This window comes from Octopus sinensis, linkage group LG6, assembly GCF_006345805.1.
Source record: "Octopus sinensis linkage group LG6, ASM634580v1, whole genome shotgun sequence".
Taxonomy (NCBI): domain Eukaryota; kingdom Metazoa; phylum Mollusca; class Cephalopoda; order Octopoda; family Octopodidae; genus Octopus; species Octopus sinensis.
Window position 1 is genome coordinate 93,009,236 of NC_043002.1, and position 24,079 is coordinate 93,033,314.

Here is a 24,079-nt window from a genome sequence, read left to right on the forward strand (position 1 = left end):
GAGATGGTCACAACTGGAATGCCTTTAGTCCAATGTCTACTTAACCAGAGTTGACTTGGGGCTAAACAACAAGTGAAAGTATATCTATAACTGTGACAGTTTAACCTTTCACTAGTGTAATTCTGTTGAAATACACTGCCTTTGACTAAATTAATTTTTAAAACAATTAAGAAGTTAGTAAAATAACTTTGTCGTAATTAATCTGGTGTTTGGATTATAAATTAGATTGAATTTTTGATGGAAGATTATAATTTAGATAATTTTAAACAGGAAATTTGTATCAGAGAATCAGGAGTGGTCTCAGATAGGTTGGTATCAAAAGGGTTAAATATTTTTAACATCTTAACAATAGAAAACTTGCTATCTTAAGGAACCATTCATACATTCATTACCACACTACGACTGTAATGTTAAAGTAACATGTCTCTAACTAGAAACTTTCTTCAGAATTTTTTTTACCATTCTCTTTTCTTTAATAGTGACTGTCAACCTGACTACAATATTAACAAATGCATCTTTCCAAAGCAATTTGTGTGTGTGTGTGTGTGTGTGTGTGTGCAAGAGAGAGTGAGAAAGAGAGAGAAAAAGAGAGAGAAAGAGAGAGGGAGAGAGAGAGTGTATGGATGTATGTGTACATACATATATATATATATACATAAAAGATTCTTTGGAAATCATTTAAAAAAATATCAAAGACAAGTCGAAATTACCAAGTCTTTTGGCAAGTTGCCGACATCATTCCACTCCGTACTGTTAAACTGATAATTGCCTTCCATTATTGAACGGAGCATGTAGATTTGTTTACGGTGCCAAAATGGTGGAGAACCACTCAATCTGAAAAAATATTCATGAATAAATGAATTAAATTTCTACCTTTAAATAGGAAGTTGATGTTTTATGCATTTAATCTTATTTCTAACGAGGTTTGGTATATTGATATAAAAACTAATTGATGAGATAAACACGTCACAAATGAGATTACATCTACAGCTTTAATAAAGCAATTAAGCTCAAGGTCAGCCAATAAAGGCTAAAACAAAAACCTAGAGAAGTTACTCAATTACCTAATACAGTAGCCGAAATTTCTTCTCTCAGGTAAATCCCATTCTTAAATAGTAGGTCTGTATTTTAAGCACATGGGTAGACAGTAAAGTCATCAGCTTGGCAACAAATTAAGCTAATCTGTAGTATAGCATTCAATTCAAAGGAGCATGACAAATTCACAACCAAAACATTAGTTTAGGAATAAAGTGAGTCTAGAGTCTAACTGATGAGCTGTACTCTAGGTTATGAGTGAGTTTGAATAGTGTGAGGGTCAACCTATTTGACCATCATATTGATAATAAGCCACAGAAATTTCTAACTGAAAGTTAAACTATTCTTGAGATTTTGGGTAGATGGTGTGATGTATTGAATGATGTATGCAAAAAATTCTCATCCCACTTAGTTGAAGAAAGAAAACAAAAACCTAGTGGTAGTTGATAATGATGTTCAAAGAAAAGGAGTAAGTAATTTCAAGATATTAATTTTCATTAAGCATAAAAATTAAGAAAATTAATTTTCATGGTTAAGCAGAAAACTCTGATCTTTGTTAGCATGTATAGCAACAGCTAACAACTGCAGACATGTTTCTGTCTTATTAGCCCTTATCAACAAAGATCATCTCAAGACTGCTTCAACCAAAGGACTGAGATTTTTACATGCAGAAAGAGATTTAGGAGGTAATGTATACAAAATATTCTGAATCAATTGAAATATAATCTCCTCAGTTTGAGAAAGGAAACTAGAACTGAACACCATTCATTAGCAACTCACAAAGAAAAGGAAAAAGGATTAGAATAATTTCACTGAAAATTCCATTTATATGTCAAATAGTATTGGGAGGAACAACATGGAACTTAAAAAGAAAATCTTTAAGATCAAATACAATTAGCATACATACTCATTTAAGTTCACAGCAAAAACTAATTCAACATTTCTATCCCAACATGTCTGGAAATTTAAAGAGCAGTGGACTCTCAAACATTACTCTAACCTAGAATATCAGAGACACAGCACCCCATACACTAAACAAAACAAGAAATACTCGTTATCTTTCTAAGAAATTCCATATTCTGACATAACCACAGCCATTAGGATTACTGGAGTGAAAAACTGAAATTTAAACTTTCTGATAACACAGGTCAAGATTCCTATAAATTTTTATTTTTCAAATCCCCGCAGCATAGTATCCGTTGTCCAATCATTTCACTGAAGCCACCTCCACATTACAATAGTAACCTGAGACTCTGTACCAATAAGTAATCGCCTAGTGTCAACAACTGTCAATAGGGCATATTGAAGACTCCTACATGACTACTATTCACTATAGAAAATCAATCTAGCCGCTTCTCTCTCTCTCTCTCTCTCTCTCTCTCTCTCTCTCTCTGTATGTATGTGTGGGCCCCTCTCAAAACTTCTTGTGCTTAAACACTTCCTTGACCTTCAGCCTGACCCTTAACCTGATACTGCCACACTTCATCTGGCTGAACTTGTCCTCTTCCTCAACTGCTTCTCATTCGTGGGGGAGTTTTACCAACAGTTCTTAGGAGTGGCCATGGGAATGAGAATTAAATTATGGTTTGTACTGAAGGGTCCAGCGAACCTATTTTACACATACTTATGGGTTCTAAAAAATTAAAATATAGTTTATAGTATTGAACTATGAGAAAGTGATATAGGGGCCTGATGATTGAGGTTATATTTTAAGAATGGTTCCAGCAAAACACGGAGTGGTTTAAGAACTGGGAAATGTACCTCATGAAACACGTGTAGCCAAGTTATAAAGTAGTAGGTATTTAAAATAAAAATTCTTTTTTATATGGTGAGATGAAGGGGCCTACTATCTCTAAATGACAATATATATTTCTTCATTGAGAATAATTTGATTCCCTAACAAATAAAATTAAATATATATGTATGTATGTATGTATATATATGTATACACAAATATATATATATATATATATATATATATATATATATATATATATATACTATTGGTTAGCTTCAATCAAATGGAATCTCTGCCCAAAGTTTGGTTCCAAATTGAAATAAAGAAATATAAAAAAGTAAAGGAAGTGTTTACAGGAGAAAGATTTACTTACAGCGTATACATGATGACTCCGACAGCCCACCTGTTTGGATAAATACATAACAACACTAGAATTAGTAAAATCAACAAAGCAGTTAGAGATATGGAAGTGGTGATAGTAGAGAACATCTATAACTAACTTATACTCTCTTTCTTTTACTCTCTTTTACTTGTTTCAGTCATTTGACTGCGGCCATGCTGGAGCACCGCCTTTAGTCGAGCAAATCGACCCCGGGACTTATTCTTTGTAAGCCCAGCACTTATTTTATCGGTCTCTTTTGCCGAACCGCTAAGTTACGGGGACGTAAACACACCAGCATCGGTTGTCAAGCAATGCTAGGGGGACAAACACAGACACACAAACATATACACACACACATACATATATACATATATACGACAGGCTTCTTTCAGTTTCCGTCTACCAAATCCACTCACAAGGCATTGGTCGGCCTGCGGCCATAGCAGAAGACACTTGCCCAAGATGCCACGCAGTGGGACTGAACCCAGAACCATGTGGTTGGTAGGCAAGCTACTTACCACACAGCCACTCCTAATATTCTATAACTTTTTTGATGAATGAACTGCAAGCTCCATCCATCTTTGGGATCTTTTTGGTTTGAACGGCAGTTTTTAACATAATTTCTAGGTAACTAAAAAATTTTAAACTTCGTATACTTGTAGAATGTGTTTATAAAACATCTTTTTCTCTTGGCTTTATCGAGAAAATTCTATAGTTTGTAAGATATTTGTTGTTTTTTTTTTCTTCAATTTCTGCAATTTCAACCAATTACTGACGTCCATTGAGGTAAAAAAAAACATTCTGTGCCGTATGAATATGTCCCTCGTTTAAGAAACAGATTGGGTTTACTTACATTTGTGAAGAAAAAAAGATATCCTTCCCCCCACCCCTAACCCTAAACCTAACTAACCCTAACATTAAAACAGATTGAAATGACACCGCTAGAAAAAACTGCCGTTCAAACCGAAAAGATCCCATCTTTGTGGTCCCTCAGTAATTCAGCCTGATGTAACTGGTTCCTCCTTAGATTATTTATTACCTATCGGTAAAAATCAAACTGGCATCATAGATACCAGTTGCTAGAAATTAACATCACTCAAGGATGATCACACACTACATACATTACAAAATTAACCCTTTAGCATTTAAACTGGCCATATCTGACTCAAATATTCTACCTGATTTACATTCAAACCAGCCAGATCTGAGCTTTCACATTTCTACAATGTCATAATGAAAATAAACATTCAAGGCAGTGCCCCAGCATGGTCGCAGTCTAATAGCTGAAACAAATGAAGGAATTACATCATTTCTTTTTTGTTTTCTTCCTTCTCGAGCTGTACATGGCTCATAAGGGCCGGTTTCCCAGTTTCATTGGCGTATAGGTTCCCCACCTGGACGGGACACCAGTCCATCGCAGGTGAGCTGCTAGATACAGGAGGAAAGAGTGAGAGAAAGTTGTGGCGAAAGAGTCAGCAGAAGTTCGCCATTACCTTCTGCCGGAGCCGCGTGGAGCTTAGGTGTTTTCGCTCATAAAAACACACATCGCCTGGTCTGAGATTAGAACCCGTGATCCCTCGACCGCGAATCCGCTGCTCTAACCACTAGGCCATTGTGCCTCCACAATCACATCATTGAAATCTCAAAACTATAAGACAATGCATAATTAATTCAAAACAATGTGAATAGATAATCATTCCATTGGAGAGAGTATTCTGTGAAAGGGTTAAAATATTTGAAGAATAAACCAGATCCAGGATTTACTTCATTTGATGGAGGTGGAGACTCCTCCTCCAACTCAGTGATAAGCATTCAGTTGGTCAATCAACTGAAGACTCAATAAACTAACATGTAAGCGGCTAAGCATTTCACATACATGATTCTCAGGCCAAAGCAATATATCCCAGTATTTGATAAGGTTGGACTTTGAAATATAGATACAATCCCTCCAACAAGCCTCCACACAGTTTCCATCTACTCAAAAGGCTTAGCTTACCCCAATTCTATAATAAAAGTCACAAGCCCAAGATGCTGTATAGTGGGATCTACTCAAACCAAAGACCTCATAATTGTAAAGTAAACTGCTTCATCACTCAACAACACCCTCTTCACTGTTGCTAACAAACATCAGTTTAACAAAGCATCCTATTTCTCTGCCCTATCACAATAAATCATTTAAACAATTAACAGTAATCAACAGAGTAAATAGGCAGTAAAATACTAAAAGGTTGAGCCCATGCAGTTGTTCTGACTCCCAGATGAAGAATTCACACCCTTTATACTGATAAACATCAATAAATCACAATTTATTCATTTTTCTCTCTCTCTTTCTCTCTAAATGGCAGCCTTATATCCAGAAAATTATATTAAAAAACACAGTCAGTATTTAAAATAATCATCATTACCATCATTTAATATTCATATTTCATGCCGGCATGAGTTAGATGGTTCAACAGGATCTGAAAGCCTGATGGCTGTGTTGATCTTTCTGCTTTGGCAAGGGTTCTATGGCTGGATTTCTCTTCATAATACCAACCACTTAACAGAATGTGCTGGGTGTCTTTGTTCATGGCAAAAAGCGCTAGTGGGGTCAGCAGGTAACACACACAAGACAAGACCCCCTTCACAGAGCATGGGTGCAGTATTGAAAGAGGGGCAGTGTGCCTGGTGTAGAAAGACTAATAGGAAAGAAGGACAGGGACAGGTATCTTGGTGTAGAGAAGATACATGGCTATGTTTATTGAAAATTCAATATAAATAGAATAAAGATAGTCCATTTTACACTTTTGTACATTTTACTCTTTTGTTAATGTGTTAATCCCTTCCAGTGTATTACTCTCTTGTAATCTGTTATTCTCTTGTATGTCATTCCTTTCTAGTGTATTACTCCTATACAGCATCTTGGGCCCAGTGGTTAGGGCAGTGGACTCGCAGTTTCGATACCCAGACTGAGCATTGTGTGTGTTTATTGAGCGAAAACACCTAAAGCTCCACGAGGCTCCAGCAGGGGGTGGTGGTAACCCCTGTTGTACTCTTTCGCCCCAACTTTCTCTCGCTCTTTCTTCCTGTTTCTTGAGTAACGCTGTGATGGACTGGCATCCCGTCCAGCAGGGGGGGAACACATACGCCACAGAAACCGGGAAACCAGGCCCATGAGCCTGGCTAGGCTTGAAAAGGGCACAAAAAACTTCCCTATATGAGAGGATGCTGAAAAGTTCTTGGTTTTGGGTAAAAGAAAATACAGGAGGATCAGTTAATTAGGATTTTATTCAACATATTCACTTCTCAGATTCATACACTAACTGAAGTGGTCCTTCAGTTTTTCTAGGCCCTGTAAAAGGGCTCAGAAGGTTGGGCCTCCAACCAGGCCTTTCACGATACCCTTAAAGCTAGGAACTTTTCACATTTCTTGACTACTCTGGAAAGGCATGTACTACTATACAAACTTGTCCTGACACTGCCTGAAGACAAAATCTTTGGTATGTCTCCAAAACAACCCACAAGGAATACGGTACATTTTCATTTAGCCCTTTTTCTTCTAAGAACGCATATATGCGCGCGCACGCACACACACACACACACACACACACACACGCACACACACACACGCACACACACACAAATGTGCATGCACTCAAACACATACTCACAAAACATACATAATGAAAATACTTACATATCAACCTCTTCTCTATAACCAGGTGCTAATTCGTTCATTGAAACCTGAAGGACTTCTGGAGCTAAATATCCAGGGGTTCCACATAGTTCTGTGAAAAGAAAAAAAAAGGTTAGGGTTTGTATGCAAAGGTCATAGGAAATAAAAAAAAGGAAGCCTGCTGAATAAATTCTCATTTCTTTTTTAAACAAAAGTGAATTATTTAACATAAGTATTCTTCCCATGTAAGGAGCAATGAAGTACCTTAAAGTGAAGATGAGTAAATGACGAGGTGAGTTGAGTCTAAAATTAAGTTTCAATTCCTGATTGGATCCATTTCTTATTAATTTTTCTTTTAATTACTGATGTGATCTGGGAAAACAGGCTGTATCTACAGTATTGGTAAATCTGCCAAGACTGATGAGATTGGTTTCATTAGCACTCCTTTCAAACAGCTTCAAATTGACAGATACAGGAAAGAACAAGTTTGGAAGACAATGCTAGAGGCCCAGTCAGTGACCTGGAGGGGGCAAACAGGGAGCAGTGGTTAGTGTGATGGCTGGGGTGAGACATAACATGGATGACAAGAGGAGAAATAGGTGAGGTGGGAGTACCAATTGTTTGTTCCTTTACGAGCCACATCTGGCTCATAAGGGCCGATTTCCCGGTTTCTTGGCGTATAGGTTCTCCACCTATACGCAGGTGAGCTGCAAGAGAAAGTTGTGGCGAAAGAGTCAGCAGAAGTTTCGCCATTACCTTCTGCCGGAACCGTGTAGAGCTTAGGTGTTTTCGCTCATAAACACACACATCGCCCGGTCTGAGATTCGAACCTGCGATCCCTCAATCGTGAGTCCGCTGCTCTAACCACTAGGCCATGTGCCTCTACGGGAGTACCAATGGTCCTGAGTAGTGGTGATATAAAACAGCTACTTTTGAGAAGTAGACACTAGTGTAGTAGTGGTACAAATGATAGGGAGAGGAGACAGCACCACATGTAGGCCACATGTTGGAGTGTTTCTGAGTGACTTCATACCAATCAATCAAATGGCCTTCCTCTGGATGTAGACTAAAATGTATCCTGTGCATAACAGTAGCACCATGCAATATGTGAGAGCATTTACTAACCTTTTACAAAGCTCAGAGTGAATCTCACCTGAGCTTTGTAAAAGGTTAGTAACTGTTGCAGAACAGAAAAGGAAGGATGCTGCCTTTGCTGTATGTTGATGATATGTGTTTGCCAGGAGAAATCCTTGTTAATGGTAAGGTTGAGATTTGAAGTGACAGCAAGACTTCTAGGTGTGCATTATTCTTCTTTAGTTGAGCAGGTAAGATGTGATATTTTCTTGCTTGTGCAGCAATTATGTCTTTCCACTGTTGAAGAAGATAAGATTGGTAAAACTCCACTTAGGGATGTTTCCATGATATCTATTCATGAAGTCAGTAATGCTCTTGGGGAAAGGCATGACTTCACAACATCTCATTTTGTCTCTCCTATAAATTTTAAGTCTTATGTCAAACACACCAGACTTTATTTCTAAATGACAAGCAATGAAAATTAGTTATAGCTTTGATTTTATATTTTTTGCAACATTGTATCTATTTTGTCATTAGGTAAATGAATGGACAGAAGAGTGGGAGGGAGAGAGAAGGTATAAGAGAGAGAGAGAGAGAGAGAGAGAAAGACAGAAAAAAAGAAAGTTATATTCATGTGTGTGTGTGTTCTTCAACACTCGGCAATGTGTAGGGAGCTTTACCTGGACACTATCCCGCAGCAAATGGGCATTTAAACAAACCGCATATACTATGCACATACAACTGATAATGTTTACATTACTAGAGCTGCATGTGTGTGTGTGTGTGTGTGTGTGTATACACACACAAAAATAAATCAAAAGAGAAATACACAGAGAAATACAGAGGGACAGAGAGACCAGGAGAAGAGGCAACAAGCAGATAGACAGACAGTGAAAGACAAAAAGGAAAAAAAAAACGAAGGGGCTGAAAGTGATCTAGGAATTACTAACCAGTAAGTTCTTGATTATCAGTAAGAATAGTGGCCAACCCAAAATCTGTGAGTTTCACGTTCATGTCATCATCCAGAAGAATATTCTCTGGCTGTAAAATAGGAAGTTGGAAATAATAATAATAATATAATAATAATAAATAATAATAATAATAATAAATAATAATAATATATAATAATAATAATAATAAATAATAATAATATAATAATAATAATAATATAATAATAATAATAATAATAATAATAAATAATAAATAATAATAATATAATAATAATAATAAAATAATAATAATAATAAAATAATAAATAATAATATAATAATAATAATAATAATAATAATAATAATAATAATAATAATAAATAATAATAATAAATAATAATAAATAATAATAATAATAATAAATAATAATAAATAATAAAAATACTAATAATAATAATAATAAATAATAATAATAATAAATAATAATAATAATAATATAATAATAAATAATAATAAATAATAATAAATAATATATAATAATAATAATAATAAATAATAATAATATAATAATAATAATAATAATAAATAATAATATAATAATAATAATAATAATAATAATAATAATATAATAATAATAATTGTGTACAGTGCTCAGGTGCACTACAACTCATCTAAAGTGTATATATAATCAGGTGTAGTTTCGGCGGAGTTCGGAAAGCATGAGGGCCTTAAAGGATGCAGTGTCATGGCAGTCAACAACTGACGCAGGCAGTTTATTCCATGCTTCAGCAACTCTGAGCGTGAAAAAATGTTTCCGAAAGTCATGGGAGCTGTGTTGTTTTCTGACTTTGTAGGCATGTCCACGTGTGTTAGACACATGGAGATCAAAAAGGTGTTCAGTGTTGTTGTTGGTGAGGTGGTTGATAACTTTGTGGGTGTTTACCAAGTCCGTCGCCAGACGCCGGAGCTTCAGTGAATCAAAATGAAAATTCTATTTTAAAAACTGCCTTACATTTATATTACTATGGATGCTTGGGTAGTATATTGTTGTTGTTATTGCTTAACCCCCAAATCAGTCCTGATAACGTAGACATATGCACACATGATCAAATATCTTCCATCAATGACCATAGCCATGTGGCCTTACTTTTTTTTTAAGATAGTAGGTTGTGATGTGAAAAGGATTCGACTAGCATTTCTAGTAGATACAACAATATAGAAACTTCCTTTGTTTGAAAGCATGTTATATGCATTGGTATTAAACAGGCGGACACTATTCTTAATACACAAGGCGGCGATCTGGCAGAAACGTTAGCACGCCGGGCGAAATGCTTAGCGGTATTTCATCTGCCGCTACTTTCTGAGTTCAAATTCCGCCAAGGTCGACTTTGCCTTTCATCTTTTCGGGGTCGATAAATTAAGTACCAGTTACGCACTGGTTCGATGTAATAGACTTAATCTATTTGTCAGTCCTTGTTTGTTCTCTCTATGTTTAGTCCCTTGTGGGTAGTAAAGAAATATATTCTTAATACAAACCACTCATCAGTGAAGCAGTAACAGAACTGGTATTTTGCTTAAGTCAGATAAATTGGAGCGAGCAGAGTTGTGTGGAACGAACAGAGTTATGTGGAGTGAGCAGAGTTATGTACCTTGTACAGGGGACGGAGATCTATGACAAGATACAGTGATCCATAACTCAGCACCTTAAATTCATTGTCACTAAAAATTATAAATAAGATAAATATTGAAATATTTACCTTCAAATCTCTGTGGACGATACTTTTTTCATGAACAAAGTCAACAGCTTCCAACAGTTGCCGTATAATTATCCTAAAACAGAAAAGAAGTTTTTAAAAATTGAATTTTTATTTACTTTTAAATTCATCATCATCATCATCATCGTTTAACGTCTGTTCTCCATGCTAGCATGGGTTGGACGGTTCGGGGAAGCCAGAAGGCTGCACCAGGCTCCAGTCTTATCTGGCAATGTTTCAACAGCTGGATGCCCTTCCTAACGCCAACCACTCCGTGAGTGTAGTGGGTGCTTTTTACGTGCCACCTGCACTGGTGCCAGGCGAGGCTGGCATCGGCCACGGTCGGATTGGTGCATTTGACGTGCCACCAGCACGGAAGCTAGTCGACGCGGCACTGGCTTCGGCCACGATGCGGATGGTGCTTTTTACGTGGCACCGACACGGGAATTACACACCATAAAGCTGGCAGCATACCCCTGGTTCAGTTTTGAAAATAACTTCAGGCCAATTATATTACACAAAATTAGATCTCATGCCCCACATGGAAAAGCTCTGGGAAACCTTCCACTTAAATGTTAAAGCAATTCTTTAGCAAGGTCTTGACTGTGTTGTCAATAATAAAGGTGCATACCATCATTGGTATATTATCTCTGAAAGCAGATGTGCAATATTTTTACTGATGAAAATATGGGTAAGCCCTGTCCGAAAGTAGGATAGTAAAATAGTAATCATCATCATCATCATCATCGTTTAGCGTCCGCTTTCCATGCTGGCATGGGTTGGACGGTGCAACTGGGGTCTGGGAAGCCAGAAGGCTGCACCAGGCCCAGTCTGATCTGGCAATGTTTCTACGGCTGGATGCCCTTCCTAACGCCAACCACTCCATGAGTGTAGTGGGTGCTTTTTACGTGCCACCTGCACAGGTGCCAGATAAGTCTGGCAAACAGCCACGGTCGGATGGTGCTTTTTACGTGCCACCAGCACGGAGGCCAGGCGAGGCTGGCAAACGGCCACGATTGAATGGTGCTTTTTACAAAACTAAATATCCGAAGCCTTGCAGGATTTACTAATATTTCTTTACTGTTCTGAGTTCAAATCTCATAAAAAAGTCAATAATGTCTTTCATTCCTAAATGGTTTCTGAATAAGAATTAAGCCATGCCCCAGAGCTTAATTCAATGGACTATATCCTTTTTCGAAAGATTTGAAGCCTAACAACAAACATGGCCCTGGGTGGGGGGCAGGGAGAAAAAAGAGCAATGATTGATGCTGCAGTCATTGTGATCACTATTGTCACCACCAGCATCCCAATCACCATTATCATCAAGGTAATGAACTGGCAAAATTGTTAGCTGCATTCCATTCAGCTCTTTACATTCTCAGCTCAAACTCCACCAAGTTTTATTCTGATTTTCATCCTTTCGAGATCAATAAGATAGGTACTAGCTAAGCATTAGGTTTGATGTAATTGATTTACCCTCACCCCTAAAATTGCTGGCCTTGTGCAAAAATTTTAAACTGCTGCCATCACACTACTACTACTACTACTATTACTATTATTATTATTATTATTATTATTAAAGCAGTACAGAGTAACAGTAGCATACATGAATCATTGGCAAAAGAGTGTTTTGTTGTTGGATGCTAGCTATTTATCTTGTAAAATTAAATGACTGAATATATTTTTAATACAGTGTAAATACCACTTTTTACAATGTCGTTTTTTCATCTCACTTTTATATTCATTTTTATGATTGGTACTATTGTGTAACACAAATCATAAATAAAAATAAAAATAAAATGTGAAGTTATGGTGTCTAAATCAACTAGTATGAAATAAAAACAGCACAGCTCCCATGACTTTTGGAAACATTTTTCCATGCTAAGAGTTACTGAAGCATGGAACAAACTGCCGGCATCAGTTGTTAGTTGTTGGAGCACTGTATCCTTCAAAACTTCCATGCTTCCTGAGATTCGCCAACACTACACCTGATTTTCTCCCCTCCATACACATGCAAGCATGTATCTGACTCATACACTGTTCACTTCCCAGACATTTGTACATTACTGCATATACTTTATACGCACTTTCTGACAAGCTGTGGTGCACCTGAGCACTGTATACAATAATTTCATTATTATTAATTATTATTATCTAAAACTTCATTCCATTAACTGCTTAACAAATAAAGTCATTTTATTTATATACAACTCCCTAGATCATGATCATCAATTACTGCCCACCATCCATGCTGGTATGGGTTAGATGATTTGGCAGTAGCTGGTAAGCCAGAGAACTGTGCCGAAGCTCAATTGTCTGCTTCGGCATGGATACCCTCCTAACACCACCTCCCTTACAGAATATACTGGGTACTTTTTATATGGTACCAGCACAAGCAAGGTCACCAAGGACCTTGCAAGACAAGTCCCCTCAACTGGGTGGGGAGAGTATTGAGGGAAGTGGCTTTGTACCTGTTGATGAGAGGGCTACAGTATGATAGTGGGACAGAAACAGGTCTTGAAGTAGAGGAAATAGATACACAGATGTCTCAGTTGGATTGAGAGAGAGAAATGTTGACAAAGATGTATTGAGGCATACCGTAAATCCTTGAGCATAGTCTGCCCTTGAGTATAATACACAGGGGATTTTTAGGGGGCTGTACTTCTGAAAAACCTGAACCTTGTGTATAATACGCCCCCTTTCTCTAATATGAGTCAAGGAGGTCTATGTAACGTCCTTGGTTTGTAAAAATGTATACAGTAACGTCCTTTATCATTATTGTACATATAACATAATGCAAACGTGTAGCTTTTTTGTGCATTTTGTTTGCAGAAAATAAGAAATAACAGTAATAACGTTTAATAAATGTTGCTTACTGCAAGTTATGGATGATTCTTTATGACTTCATTGCCTTCAGGCTTAGCTTAAGGTATTTTCTCGCCTGACATCACAAAATGCGTCTGAATAAACATTGCCGGACAGCAAATCAAGACTCGGACATTGCTTAGAAAATAATTTTCATTTTTAATCTCGTATATAGTAAGAACTAGGGATTTTGACCTTTAAATTTTTGGGAAAAAATGCGTATTATACTTGAGGATTTACAGTACTCTTAAATTACAAAGAGGTCTATATAAGTGAAATGGTACAGAAGATTAGGGAGGATGAGTAGGCAGGTAATTTCACAAAGGAGAGTAAGAGATGGAGAGGAGGAGGGAAACTAAAATTTTGATCAGTAAACTATTTACATACCTAGTTCTCTTTTCAGAGAGAGTGACCACTTGTGTGAGATAGTCAAACAGTTCACCTTTTTTGCATCTGAAAGTAGTATATATTCTAATTAGACAATGCTTTAATTAAGAAAAGTAAATGCAAATACAAAACATTAGAAAACAGACTGGGGCACAACAGATAGATCACTGAAGAATTTATATACAGAATTAAAATGGCTTCTGTTATTGTTATTATTTTGATATTTCACCTTAAAACACACTAGAAGATAATAAATAGCACAGGGAATTTCAAAAGGATAAGTGAACCAAGTTAAAATGCTTTCATTCTTAACCTCTCTCAACCAACCCAAGAGACTTGATATTGTTGTTGTTTATCTGCATGTTAGACTTAAACAGGAAGACCTATAAGCAACACCTTTCCAATCATGGCCATCATGCTTAATTTTTTTCTTTTTCTTATTTTGTTTTTTTTTTGTCTAGACTAGATTATCCAATATATTCTTCCATTTTTAACAGCAGAGGGAAAACAATAAAACTTATAATATTATAGAATGATGAAACTTATACTTACAACTCAAACACAAGAAAAATGAACGTTGATGTTTCAAAGACATCATGGAGATTTACTGAAAATAGATAAAAAAAAACAAATAGGAATGAAAATATGAGATATAGGTTATCAATCAACAACCTTTTTTTCATCTACTTTTCCAATTTTTGCATAGATTATATAAGACTTGTTGCTAAGGCAATATTTATTGGTTGGAAACCCTTCCTGTTGCTTACACTTACTTCTTTTCAAATAATGTACGTAGATATTTTACTAGTTGCACAATGAACCACCCAATGGCCAGACATATTTTTATGAGGGATGACAACACTTAAATGGTGGCAAAGTTTTGTGCTTTCAGCACATAAACAATGTTAAGATACAGATGAGAACATGCACACACATACACACAATATCTATTTCTTTACTACCCACAAGGGGCTAAACACAGAGAGGACAAACAAGGACAGACAAACAGATCAAGTCGATTATATCGACCTCAGTGCATAACTGGTACTTAATTTCTCGACCCCGAAAGGATGAAAGGCAAAGTCGACCTCGGCGGAATTTGAACTCAGAACATAATGGCAGACGAAATACTGCTAAGCATTTCGCCCGGCATGCTAACAATTCTGCCAGCTCGCCGCCTTCACATACACACAATATCCATACACTCCAATACTTCCAGCTATGTGGTTAAGCTTGTTTCCCTATTATGTGGTCTTGGGTTTAGTCTCATTCTGTGGCACCTTGGACAAGTGTATTGTGAGTGGATTTGGTAGATAGAAACTGAAAGAAGTTGGTTACATGCATGCATGTGTGTACTATTGTCTTCACAACATGTGGTGGTTGTAAATGAGCATCGCCGTTATACAATTGATATTTTTCATTTCCAGTCTTCCATGAGAAATATATTTTGCCATGGAGAAATATTAACTTATTTGGAAACAGGTGAGGATTGGCAACAGGAAGGGTACCAGGTATAGAAAACCTGCCTTGACAAATTCCATCTGATGCAAGTGTGTGTTGAATACGTCTGCCATCACGTTGCTCCAGTTCACTCAGCTGTAGAAATGAGTTGCGACGTCACTGGTGCCAAGCTGTATCGACCTTTGTCTTTCCCTTGGATAACACTGGTGGCGTGGAGAGGGGAGGCTGGTATGCATGGGCGACTGCTGGTCTTCCATAAACAACCTTGCCCGGACTTGTGTCTAGGAGGGTAACTTTCTAGGTGCAATCCCATGGTCATTCATGACCGAAGGGGGTCTTTACCCTTTGTATAACAAAACAGGAAATTGGGAAACAAGGAGACTCGCATTACACACCTTTTGAATATAAGCAATACTAAAGCCCTCACAGCTGCACCATGGAAATCTCTCGGTAAAATCACAAACTTAACATAGCCAGGACCATATCCCAAAGACTGACCCTTTTCTTCAGAGCCAAAAAACACTTCATCCTCCAGCTATTGACACTCTCTCGTATCTCAAGTAAGGCCCGCGATGAAGTATTGCTTCTACATTTGGGACAGTGCTGCTGCTGCTACCACACATAAAGTCATCTTTAGATAGCCTCCAGAATTTCATGAATATTTTAACAGAAGAGTGCTGCTATTGAATGGAACTGGTGTGTACGTACGTATGCACGCACGCACACACACACACACACACACACACACACACACACACACATTGAAATAATGTTATTTTTTTAAACAAGTTTAAGAATAACAACAAAACATTCACTGATGTGGGTGGCTCCATTTTGTGAATAGATTCTAATTTAATGTGAAGTCCCAGTCAACTTGATCTCCACATATGTATACATGTCTACTTTAGCAGCAGTCTGCCCTTGAGCAGGTCCTGTGCATGTGAACCTTCTCCAGCATTCTCTGAACACCTTGGGAGAGTATGTACCTTCCCCTGCCACTGTTAAAACTACTGGAATAACAACTATCTATGACTAGACTTGGGATGAATGCAGGGGTAGTTTCCTATAATCTTCTCAAGGTAGATGGCATTTGAACTCAAAATGTAGAGAGCCAGAAGATATACCATAAAGCAATTCTGCTGACATACCAACAATTCTGCCACTCTCCCACCTATGTGTGTGTGTGGTGTGTGTGTGTGTGTGTGTGAAAGAGAGAGATTCCCATTCTTAGGAGTAAATAGGACTATATTATCTAATATGGCCTCATCAATTTAAGATAACAGAGAGTTTTTCTGGGGGAGATTTGGCTGACATTTCCAGCTAGTTGATCAACTTCTATAAATGAAAAGGGCACCCCATAATTGAATTGAAATATTACCATTTATAAGGGACCCATGTCCTTGGTACACAACAAGAAGATGGAATCTTCAAAAGTGCTCGAAATGTTTGTTATAAAATTCCTGTCCACCTGATATGACAGGTGTTAGACATTTAGTTATGTAATGTATTTAAATAAGATGTTATTTCTAAATCAGCAGCATAATTACAAATAGAATCCAAGATTAGATTTCATCATTTCCTCCTTATTAATTAATCCCCATGCCTCTTACATTTCTTTCCACTTGTCTCAGTAGTAAAAGGTCAAGAGAGTGAAAAAAAAATTACAAGCTCTATAATTAGGTTTTCATTGAAACACCTCACTCCCAAGGCCACATGCCTGAATACATACACTGTAAAATACACATAAGTACACACACACACACACAAACACACACATTTACATGTATTTATACCGTTTAACTAAAGACTTTTAAAATCAAGACAAAAAAAAGCACCCACAGTGAAGCTTCTGTCTAGTCTTTTGAAGTCATTAGTCAGAAAGCATATATTTAAAGATATTAAAAACTGCACTGATTCTTACAACAGAATCATTGCTAGTTTTTGAACTACAGACAATGAATAAATTTACTACTTCTGAATATTCCCTCTTATTTGTTTCTAACAGATATCTAGAGATCTACAGATGACTGAATAGTAGATAAGTTAATGACTAAGAACTACACAGCCAAAGGTTCATACAATATTTATAGCCAAGACATTTAAATCTCGCCGGGCCAGTTCATCTACATACCTATTCAAATAAATATGACATGGTACATACACCTTATCCATGAAAGCAGTGGGAACACTGTACAATTAACAAGCAGTTCATTAGCTTGCAATTTCTGTGGATCTTAAACAAGTTACTGGAAACTATTCCATTACTATGCCACAGAGCAAAGTTTCTGCTCCTTTCAGGAAGCCTTAATACAAAGTCTGGGCCCTGGTCCTGATTACAGAATGTCTCTTTTCCTCTCTCTTTTCCAACAGAGGTAGCCATGTATCTCCTCTACACCAAAACATCTGTTCCTCTGTCATACTTTAACCTCTCAACAACTGACACAAAACCACCTCCCTTAATGCTTCACTCCACTTCAGTTGAGGGTTCTTGTCTTATCAGTTACTTACTGAATGCACTGTGCCAATGCCATGTAAAAAGTAGTCAGTTACACTCTGTAAAGTGGTTGGCATTAGGAAGGACATTCAGCCATAGAAACCATGCCAAAACAGACACTAGAGTTTGGCACAGTCCCCTGGCTCACCAGCTCCTGTCAAACCATCCAACCCATGCCAGCATGGAAAATTACACATTGAATGATGAAGATGATAATGACGATGATTGTAGCACAATGAGATCTCAAATATAAGGTGCCCTCTAAATCAGTAATATATCTTATCCTCTTATTGTTATTTCTTCACCCTGCAATCTAATGCTACTCACCCATTTTGACTGTCATCAAATTTCTTTAGTATTATATTTCTTACAGTATGCAAGAGTAAAAATAGCAATATGATGGTTTGATTATAAAATACAGAAAAACAGATTTGTCATCTTTGGTTCCTGAAAGTCAGCTAAAAATAAATGACAAAGAAACTGCAGACAAACACAACTGCGCTTCAGAAAAAAAACAAAAAAACAAAAAAAAAAAAAACTCAACCATCTAATGTCAGAAGTAATGAACTTAACATTTCTTCCTTCCTATTCTAATTATAATCAGGTGTGCTATATACTTGTGGAGCTAATTAGCAGTGATGGTAACAATAGCAACAACAACTATAGTATTCTTGAAGGAAAGACAGTAGTGGTTGGTGATGTCAAACAGTACTATTAACCGTTTTAGATGTATTTTACATGAATCACTCGTAGGCCCATAACAAGAGTTTTGTAAATGTCGAACACACACACACACACATGCATACATACACACACACAGAGATACACATACATATATATATCTGCAGAATCATGTAGGGTATCGTGTACAAGTTGGGCAAATCCAAGAAAGCTCAACTAAATTATCTCTGTTTGTGTGTGTGTGTGTGTGTGTGTATGTATGTGTGTGTGCATGTGTGTTTCCATACTCTTTTACTCTTTTACTTGTTTCAGTCATTTGACTGCGGCCATGCTGGAGCACTGCTTTTAGTCGAGTAAAATCGACTCCAGGACTTATTCTTTCTAAGCCCAGTACTTATTCTATCAATCTCTTTTGCCGAACCGCTAAGTTACGGGGACGTAAACACACTAGCATCGGTTGTCAAGCGATGTTGGGGGGGACAAACACAGACACACCAACATGTACACCACATACATACATACATATATACGACGGGCTTCATTCAGTTTCCATCTACCAAATCCACTCACAAGGCTTTGGTCGGCCCGAGGCTATAGTAGAAGACATCTGCCCAAGATGCCACGCAGTGGGACTGAACCCGGAACCATGTGGTTGGTAAGCAAGCTACTTACCATACAGCCACTCCTACGCCTATATATATATATTTCTTTTTTTTGCGTGTGTTTTGCTTAGAAGCAATGCATATGGAACCAGAATTTTCAACTCGAGTCACATATAACAAACCACTCCAAATCTTTGTTAGAGTGTCTGCGGAAGTCAAGTCTAGACCAGCTGGATTGTACTGAAATCAAGTCGTATAAGTTGTAATAAGGAAGTCAATGAAATAATGATATTCTGAAAGAATTTAATACATGCATTTTTGCATAATATATAATAGGAAATACATCCCTTACACAAGACCTTCCTCAGTTAACACATTTCAAAATATTTTTGGAAATGTACTAACTGAATAAGGTCTTATGTAAGGGATGCACTTTGTATTATATATTAAGTAGATCTAAAATATACATATTATATACTTTACAAATATTTGGTTTGACTTCATTATATATGTATGCGTGTGTATATATATATATATAATATATATATATATATACATACGCACATGTATGTATGTATGTACATTAGAGTTTATTTCAACTTACAATAACAATAATTTTGTATTAAACAGAAGGATAAGTCAATACTATTTGTAAAGAAGACATTTATTTTATATTAATAGAGGTGATGACGGTGACTTCGAAGTTCCAACCTGATAATTTTCATTGGGCTATCCACCTTTGAGGTGATAGTCACCATGCATCTTGTAAAAATTTTATATATATATATATTATAATAATAATATGAGGGAATATTATTCCAAACTTACAGGGAAAAATTCAATTTAGAAATACTAAATTAAATTTCACAAAATATAATATATATATATATATATATATATATAATATATATATATAATATATAAATTAGAAAAAAAACCACCTTTTATCAATTCAAGAATGAAAAATTTAAATTATACCATACGTAAAAAGCACCATCCAATCGTGGCCATTGCCAGCCTTGTCTGGCACGTAAAAAGCACCCACTACACTCATGGAGTGGTTGGCGTTAGGAAGGGCATCCAGGCGTAGAAACATTGCCAGATCAGACTGGGCCTAGTGCAGCCTTCTGGCTTTCCAGACCCCAGTTGAACCGTCCAACCCATGCTAGCATGGAAAGCAGACGCTAAACGATGATGATGATGATTAGAAAAATTACATTTTATAGAAAGATTAAATATAAGATAAAACATAACAATGATTAAGTAATGTGCAAAATAATAAATAAAATGTATATATTTTGTAGAATAACGACACGTGTTTCGTGGCTATATTTAAGAAATGATAATAGTAATAATAATAGTAAAATCATATATATATATATATATATACCGGAGTAAACACATAAATGTGAAACAAGGTGGAAAAAAGAGTACTCAAATACCAGTGGTAGAGTAATATGCTTTATTTAAAGCAGCAGAAAATTCAACAAAACTGTTACTCTGAGTTTCCCGTTTCCGTTCGTCGGATTCTAGCAAAAACTGTCCGACGAACGGAAACGGGAAACTCAGAGTAACAGGTTTTGTTGAATTTTCTGCTGCTTTAAATAAAGTATATATATATATATATATTGTTATCGCCATATTAATATGGCATTCTTATAGATATAAGAATAATCGCTGCCATGGTCAGCTCCATGAGGCCACCGCCATCAAGATAGCTATTGATACACGATCTGTATCCATTATAACCTTCGAACAAGGGAGGTCAGCCGCTTCACACTGCCAGTCCGACAGCTACCGTAATCTCTTTTATAGAGACTTAGTAATTTTAATATTTCTATTATATATATATATATATATATATGTATATATTTACACCACATATACATACATCTACATATGTGCATACATATGTAAGAACAATAAAACATGAGGATGGAGTGTGTCAGCCTTTAATAGTAGATCACAGCATTTGTTTCTACACCACACACCAGCTTGAAGTTGCTGAGGTGACGTTCATATACCATTATAGAAGATCGTTCTTTATAATTACTGTATAGTTGAATATTTTTCAACAACAGCTGTGTGTGGGCGCTTCGTCAAGAGGAATACTGTAGGAGAACATGTGGCAGCAAAATAATAACATAAGAGCTCTTAAACACATGTTATGAGGTTTTTTACTAGAATTATAATGAATGTATGTGTACATATATATACACACACACACGTGTGTTTATATATATATATATATAAATGTATACAGGTATATGTACATATATATGTACGTGTACACACACACACAGACACACACACATCTGGTTGAGCTTATCTGTCGAGTGGATAAGAAGTTTGCTTCACAACCACACTGTTCAGACTTCAAGCTTCAATCCTGCAGCATCTTACCCTGAGCAATTGTCTTCTACTATTAGTCTAGCACTATAACAGATAACCTAATTTGCATACATGCATTTTTAACAGCTTATTATTAATTACAATATAGCTATTTATACACAACGCAGCTAGAATCACTAGAAGCCATCATCCAGCCATATAAACTTTGCCAAAACAGATAGTGAAGCCTGGTGCAGTCTTCTGCCCAACCAGCCCATCAAAACTGTCCAACCCATGCCAGCATGGAAAACAGATGTTAAATGATGATAATGATGATGATGATGATTAGAAAGCCTCACTGTGGTGAAATAGGAATATGTAAGAATGTAAACACCGTCTTTCTATGCTTTTGATGTGTGCACTCACAAGCATGAGTGAACCCAAGGCTATTATAGAAGACCCTTACCAAAGGTGCCACACTGTGAGATCAAACTTGAAACTAAACGGTTATGAAACTAACTTCTTAACCACGCAGCTGTTTCAGGTTCAGTCCCACAGCATGGCATCTTGAGCAAGTGTTTTTTTTTTGTTTTACAATAAGCCATGTCCAAACAAAACCTTGTGAGCAAATTTGCTAGATGAAAACTGGAAGGAACCTATTGTGTGTATATTACTGTCTTCTTGCCTTGCCATCACATGATAGCTGTAAGCAAGTGTCACCATCATGCAAACAGTCCTCCATTTTAAGTCTTCCATAAAATATGTCTTTGTCATGGAGAAATATAACCCAATTTGAAAATAGGTGAGGCTATCCACATTTAGAAAATCCATCTCAACAAAAGCAAGATGATATATATATATATATATATATATATGTGAATAAATAAATGGAGTTTAACGCATGTATAAATCAAATATTTTTACTTTCGAAACATGTGTTGAAAGTAAAAATATTTGATTTATACATGCGTTAAACTCCATTTATTTATTCATATATCATACAAAAAATTCCACGTAAACACGAAGTTTCTACCTTTATAAACAAGGAGTTACAACCTCTTTACTTGTGAGATTTTTTGCTACCCTGGTAACTATTTATTTATTTTTTCCGTGTTAATTGTTAACAAGGTAAAAATACACTCATCTATTTATATATATATATATTATATATATATATATATATATATATATAAATATAAATATAAGAGAGTAACCACTATGTGGTCGACTCTAGCACTAAAAATAGATCCGCAAGGTTTCAGCCACAAAGAATTGTTTCCGATGAAAGTTAGCACGACTACTAGCGCAAACGAACAGGGCAAATAAAAATAACAAATATGCAGATTAGTTCAGGACAATTGTTTCGCTATTAATAAATTATGTAATTTTACTCACATAACATATCTGTAGCTCTTCAGTCATGAGTAAAATTACATAATTTATTAATAGCAAAACAATTGTCCTGAACTAATCTGCATTTTTGTTATTTTTATTTGCCCTGTTCGTTTACGCTAGTAGTCGTGCTAACTTTCATCGGAAACAATTCTTTGTGGCTGAAACCTAGCGGATCTACTTTTAGTGCTAGAGTCGACCACATAGTGGTTACTCTCTTATATTTATGTATAAAATTTATCGAAATCCAGGTTTTTTATGCACTAAGCCACTTGGTGTTAAATGGATGTACTATTAAATTAGTATCCAATTTTCTCACCCTTATTAGTTGATTATATATATATAGGTATATACTAGCTGGTGTACCTGGTAATTCCTGGGGGTAAAGATGTTCTATTGAAACACCTTATTACTCTGATATATGAAAGCAATTTCGTTACAACTGCCACAATAGGTGTATTTTCCATCAAGAAAAAGTACAAAATACTGTCAGCTGGAGGAGAAAGAGATTGTTGGAGGTTGGCAAGAGAAGTTTTCAGAGGTTGGCGAGAGGTAAAGACATTATTCTGCTTAGCAAAGACATCTGGGAAATGTATAACTGCTGTCATTCACAGAAAAACTATTGTTTTACCGTGAGAAAAGCACTGTTGAAATGTTAAGTGAAATTTGGCAATCGAGGATTGAATCCACACTATGCCAGCATGAAACCACTACAAATACATTGTGGAATAAAAAATTTATCTACTGTCATGGAAAAAGTGTAACTGTAAAAATGCAGAATTATCGGAGTAATGGGCATTCAAAAAAGTATGAATGTATAGAAATGTATGAATGAAGTCTTTAAGGTTTAAGATTCAAATTAAAGAAGTACGATAATAATGTTTAGCAGTTCAAAACTGTGAGTAGTGAAATGCAGAATTAGTTCAGCTGATCGTTAGAATCAAATATTGATCACTTCGCTGAAATCTGCAAGTGGTATGGGTTATTTCCCTTGGGTTGTTTAAATAAAATATTAGTAATATGTAGTAGATAGAAGGATCCATTGGAAGGGCCCTATTATCGATTTTTTTTTTCAACAATCTAAGTATGCATGAGGTTTCCAGACATGAGTTCTACTCACGTGTCAAATAAAGTATAAAAGTGATATTGTCTGAAAAATTAGAAATAGGACACACCAAAAATCAATATTCAAAGTAATTGAACATAAACAATGAAATGTGTTATTTCCCTTGAGTATTTAAAAAAATATTGTACAGGTGCTATGGGTTATTTACCTTGGGTGTTTAAAAAAATTAGTTA

At 36.1% G+C, this 24,079-nt stretch overlaps 1 protein-coding gene across 2 annotated transcripts in view; it reads right to left on the reverse strand.

The window, feature by feature from the left end:
• LOC115213407 (phosphorylase b kinase gamma catalytic chain, skeletal muscle/heart isoform) overlaps positions 1–24,079 on the reverse strand; it is a 106,201-nt gene that overhangs the window by 16,122 nt on the left and 66,000 nt on the right. For both annotated transcript variants that reach the window (XM_029782361.2, XM_029782360.2), the window contains exons 4-10: positions 14,372–14,426; positions 13,820–13,885; positions 10,571–10,643; positions 8,835–8,925; positions 6,832–6,922; positions 3,147–3,176; positions 711–834 (exon numbers count right to left, since the gene is read on the reverse strand). In XM_029782361.2, the coding sequence (XP_029638221.1) occupies positions 711–834; positions 3,147–3,176; positions 6,832–6,922; positions 8,835–8,925; positions 10,571–10,643; positions 13,820–13,885; positions 14,372–14,426 (530 nt within the window). The remainder of the gene's footprint in view (positions 1–710; positions 835–3,146; positions 3,177–6,831; positions 6,923–8,834; positions 8,926–10,570; positions 10,644–13,819; positions 13,886–14,371; positions 14,427–24,079) is intronic.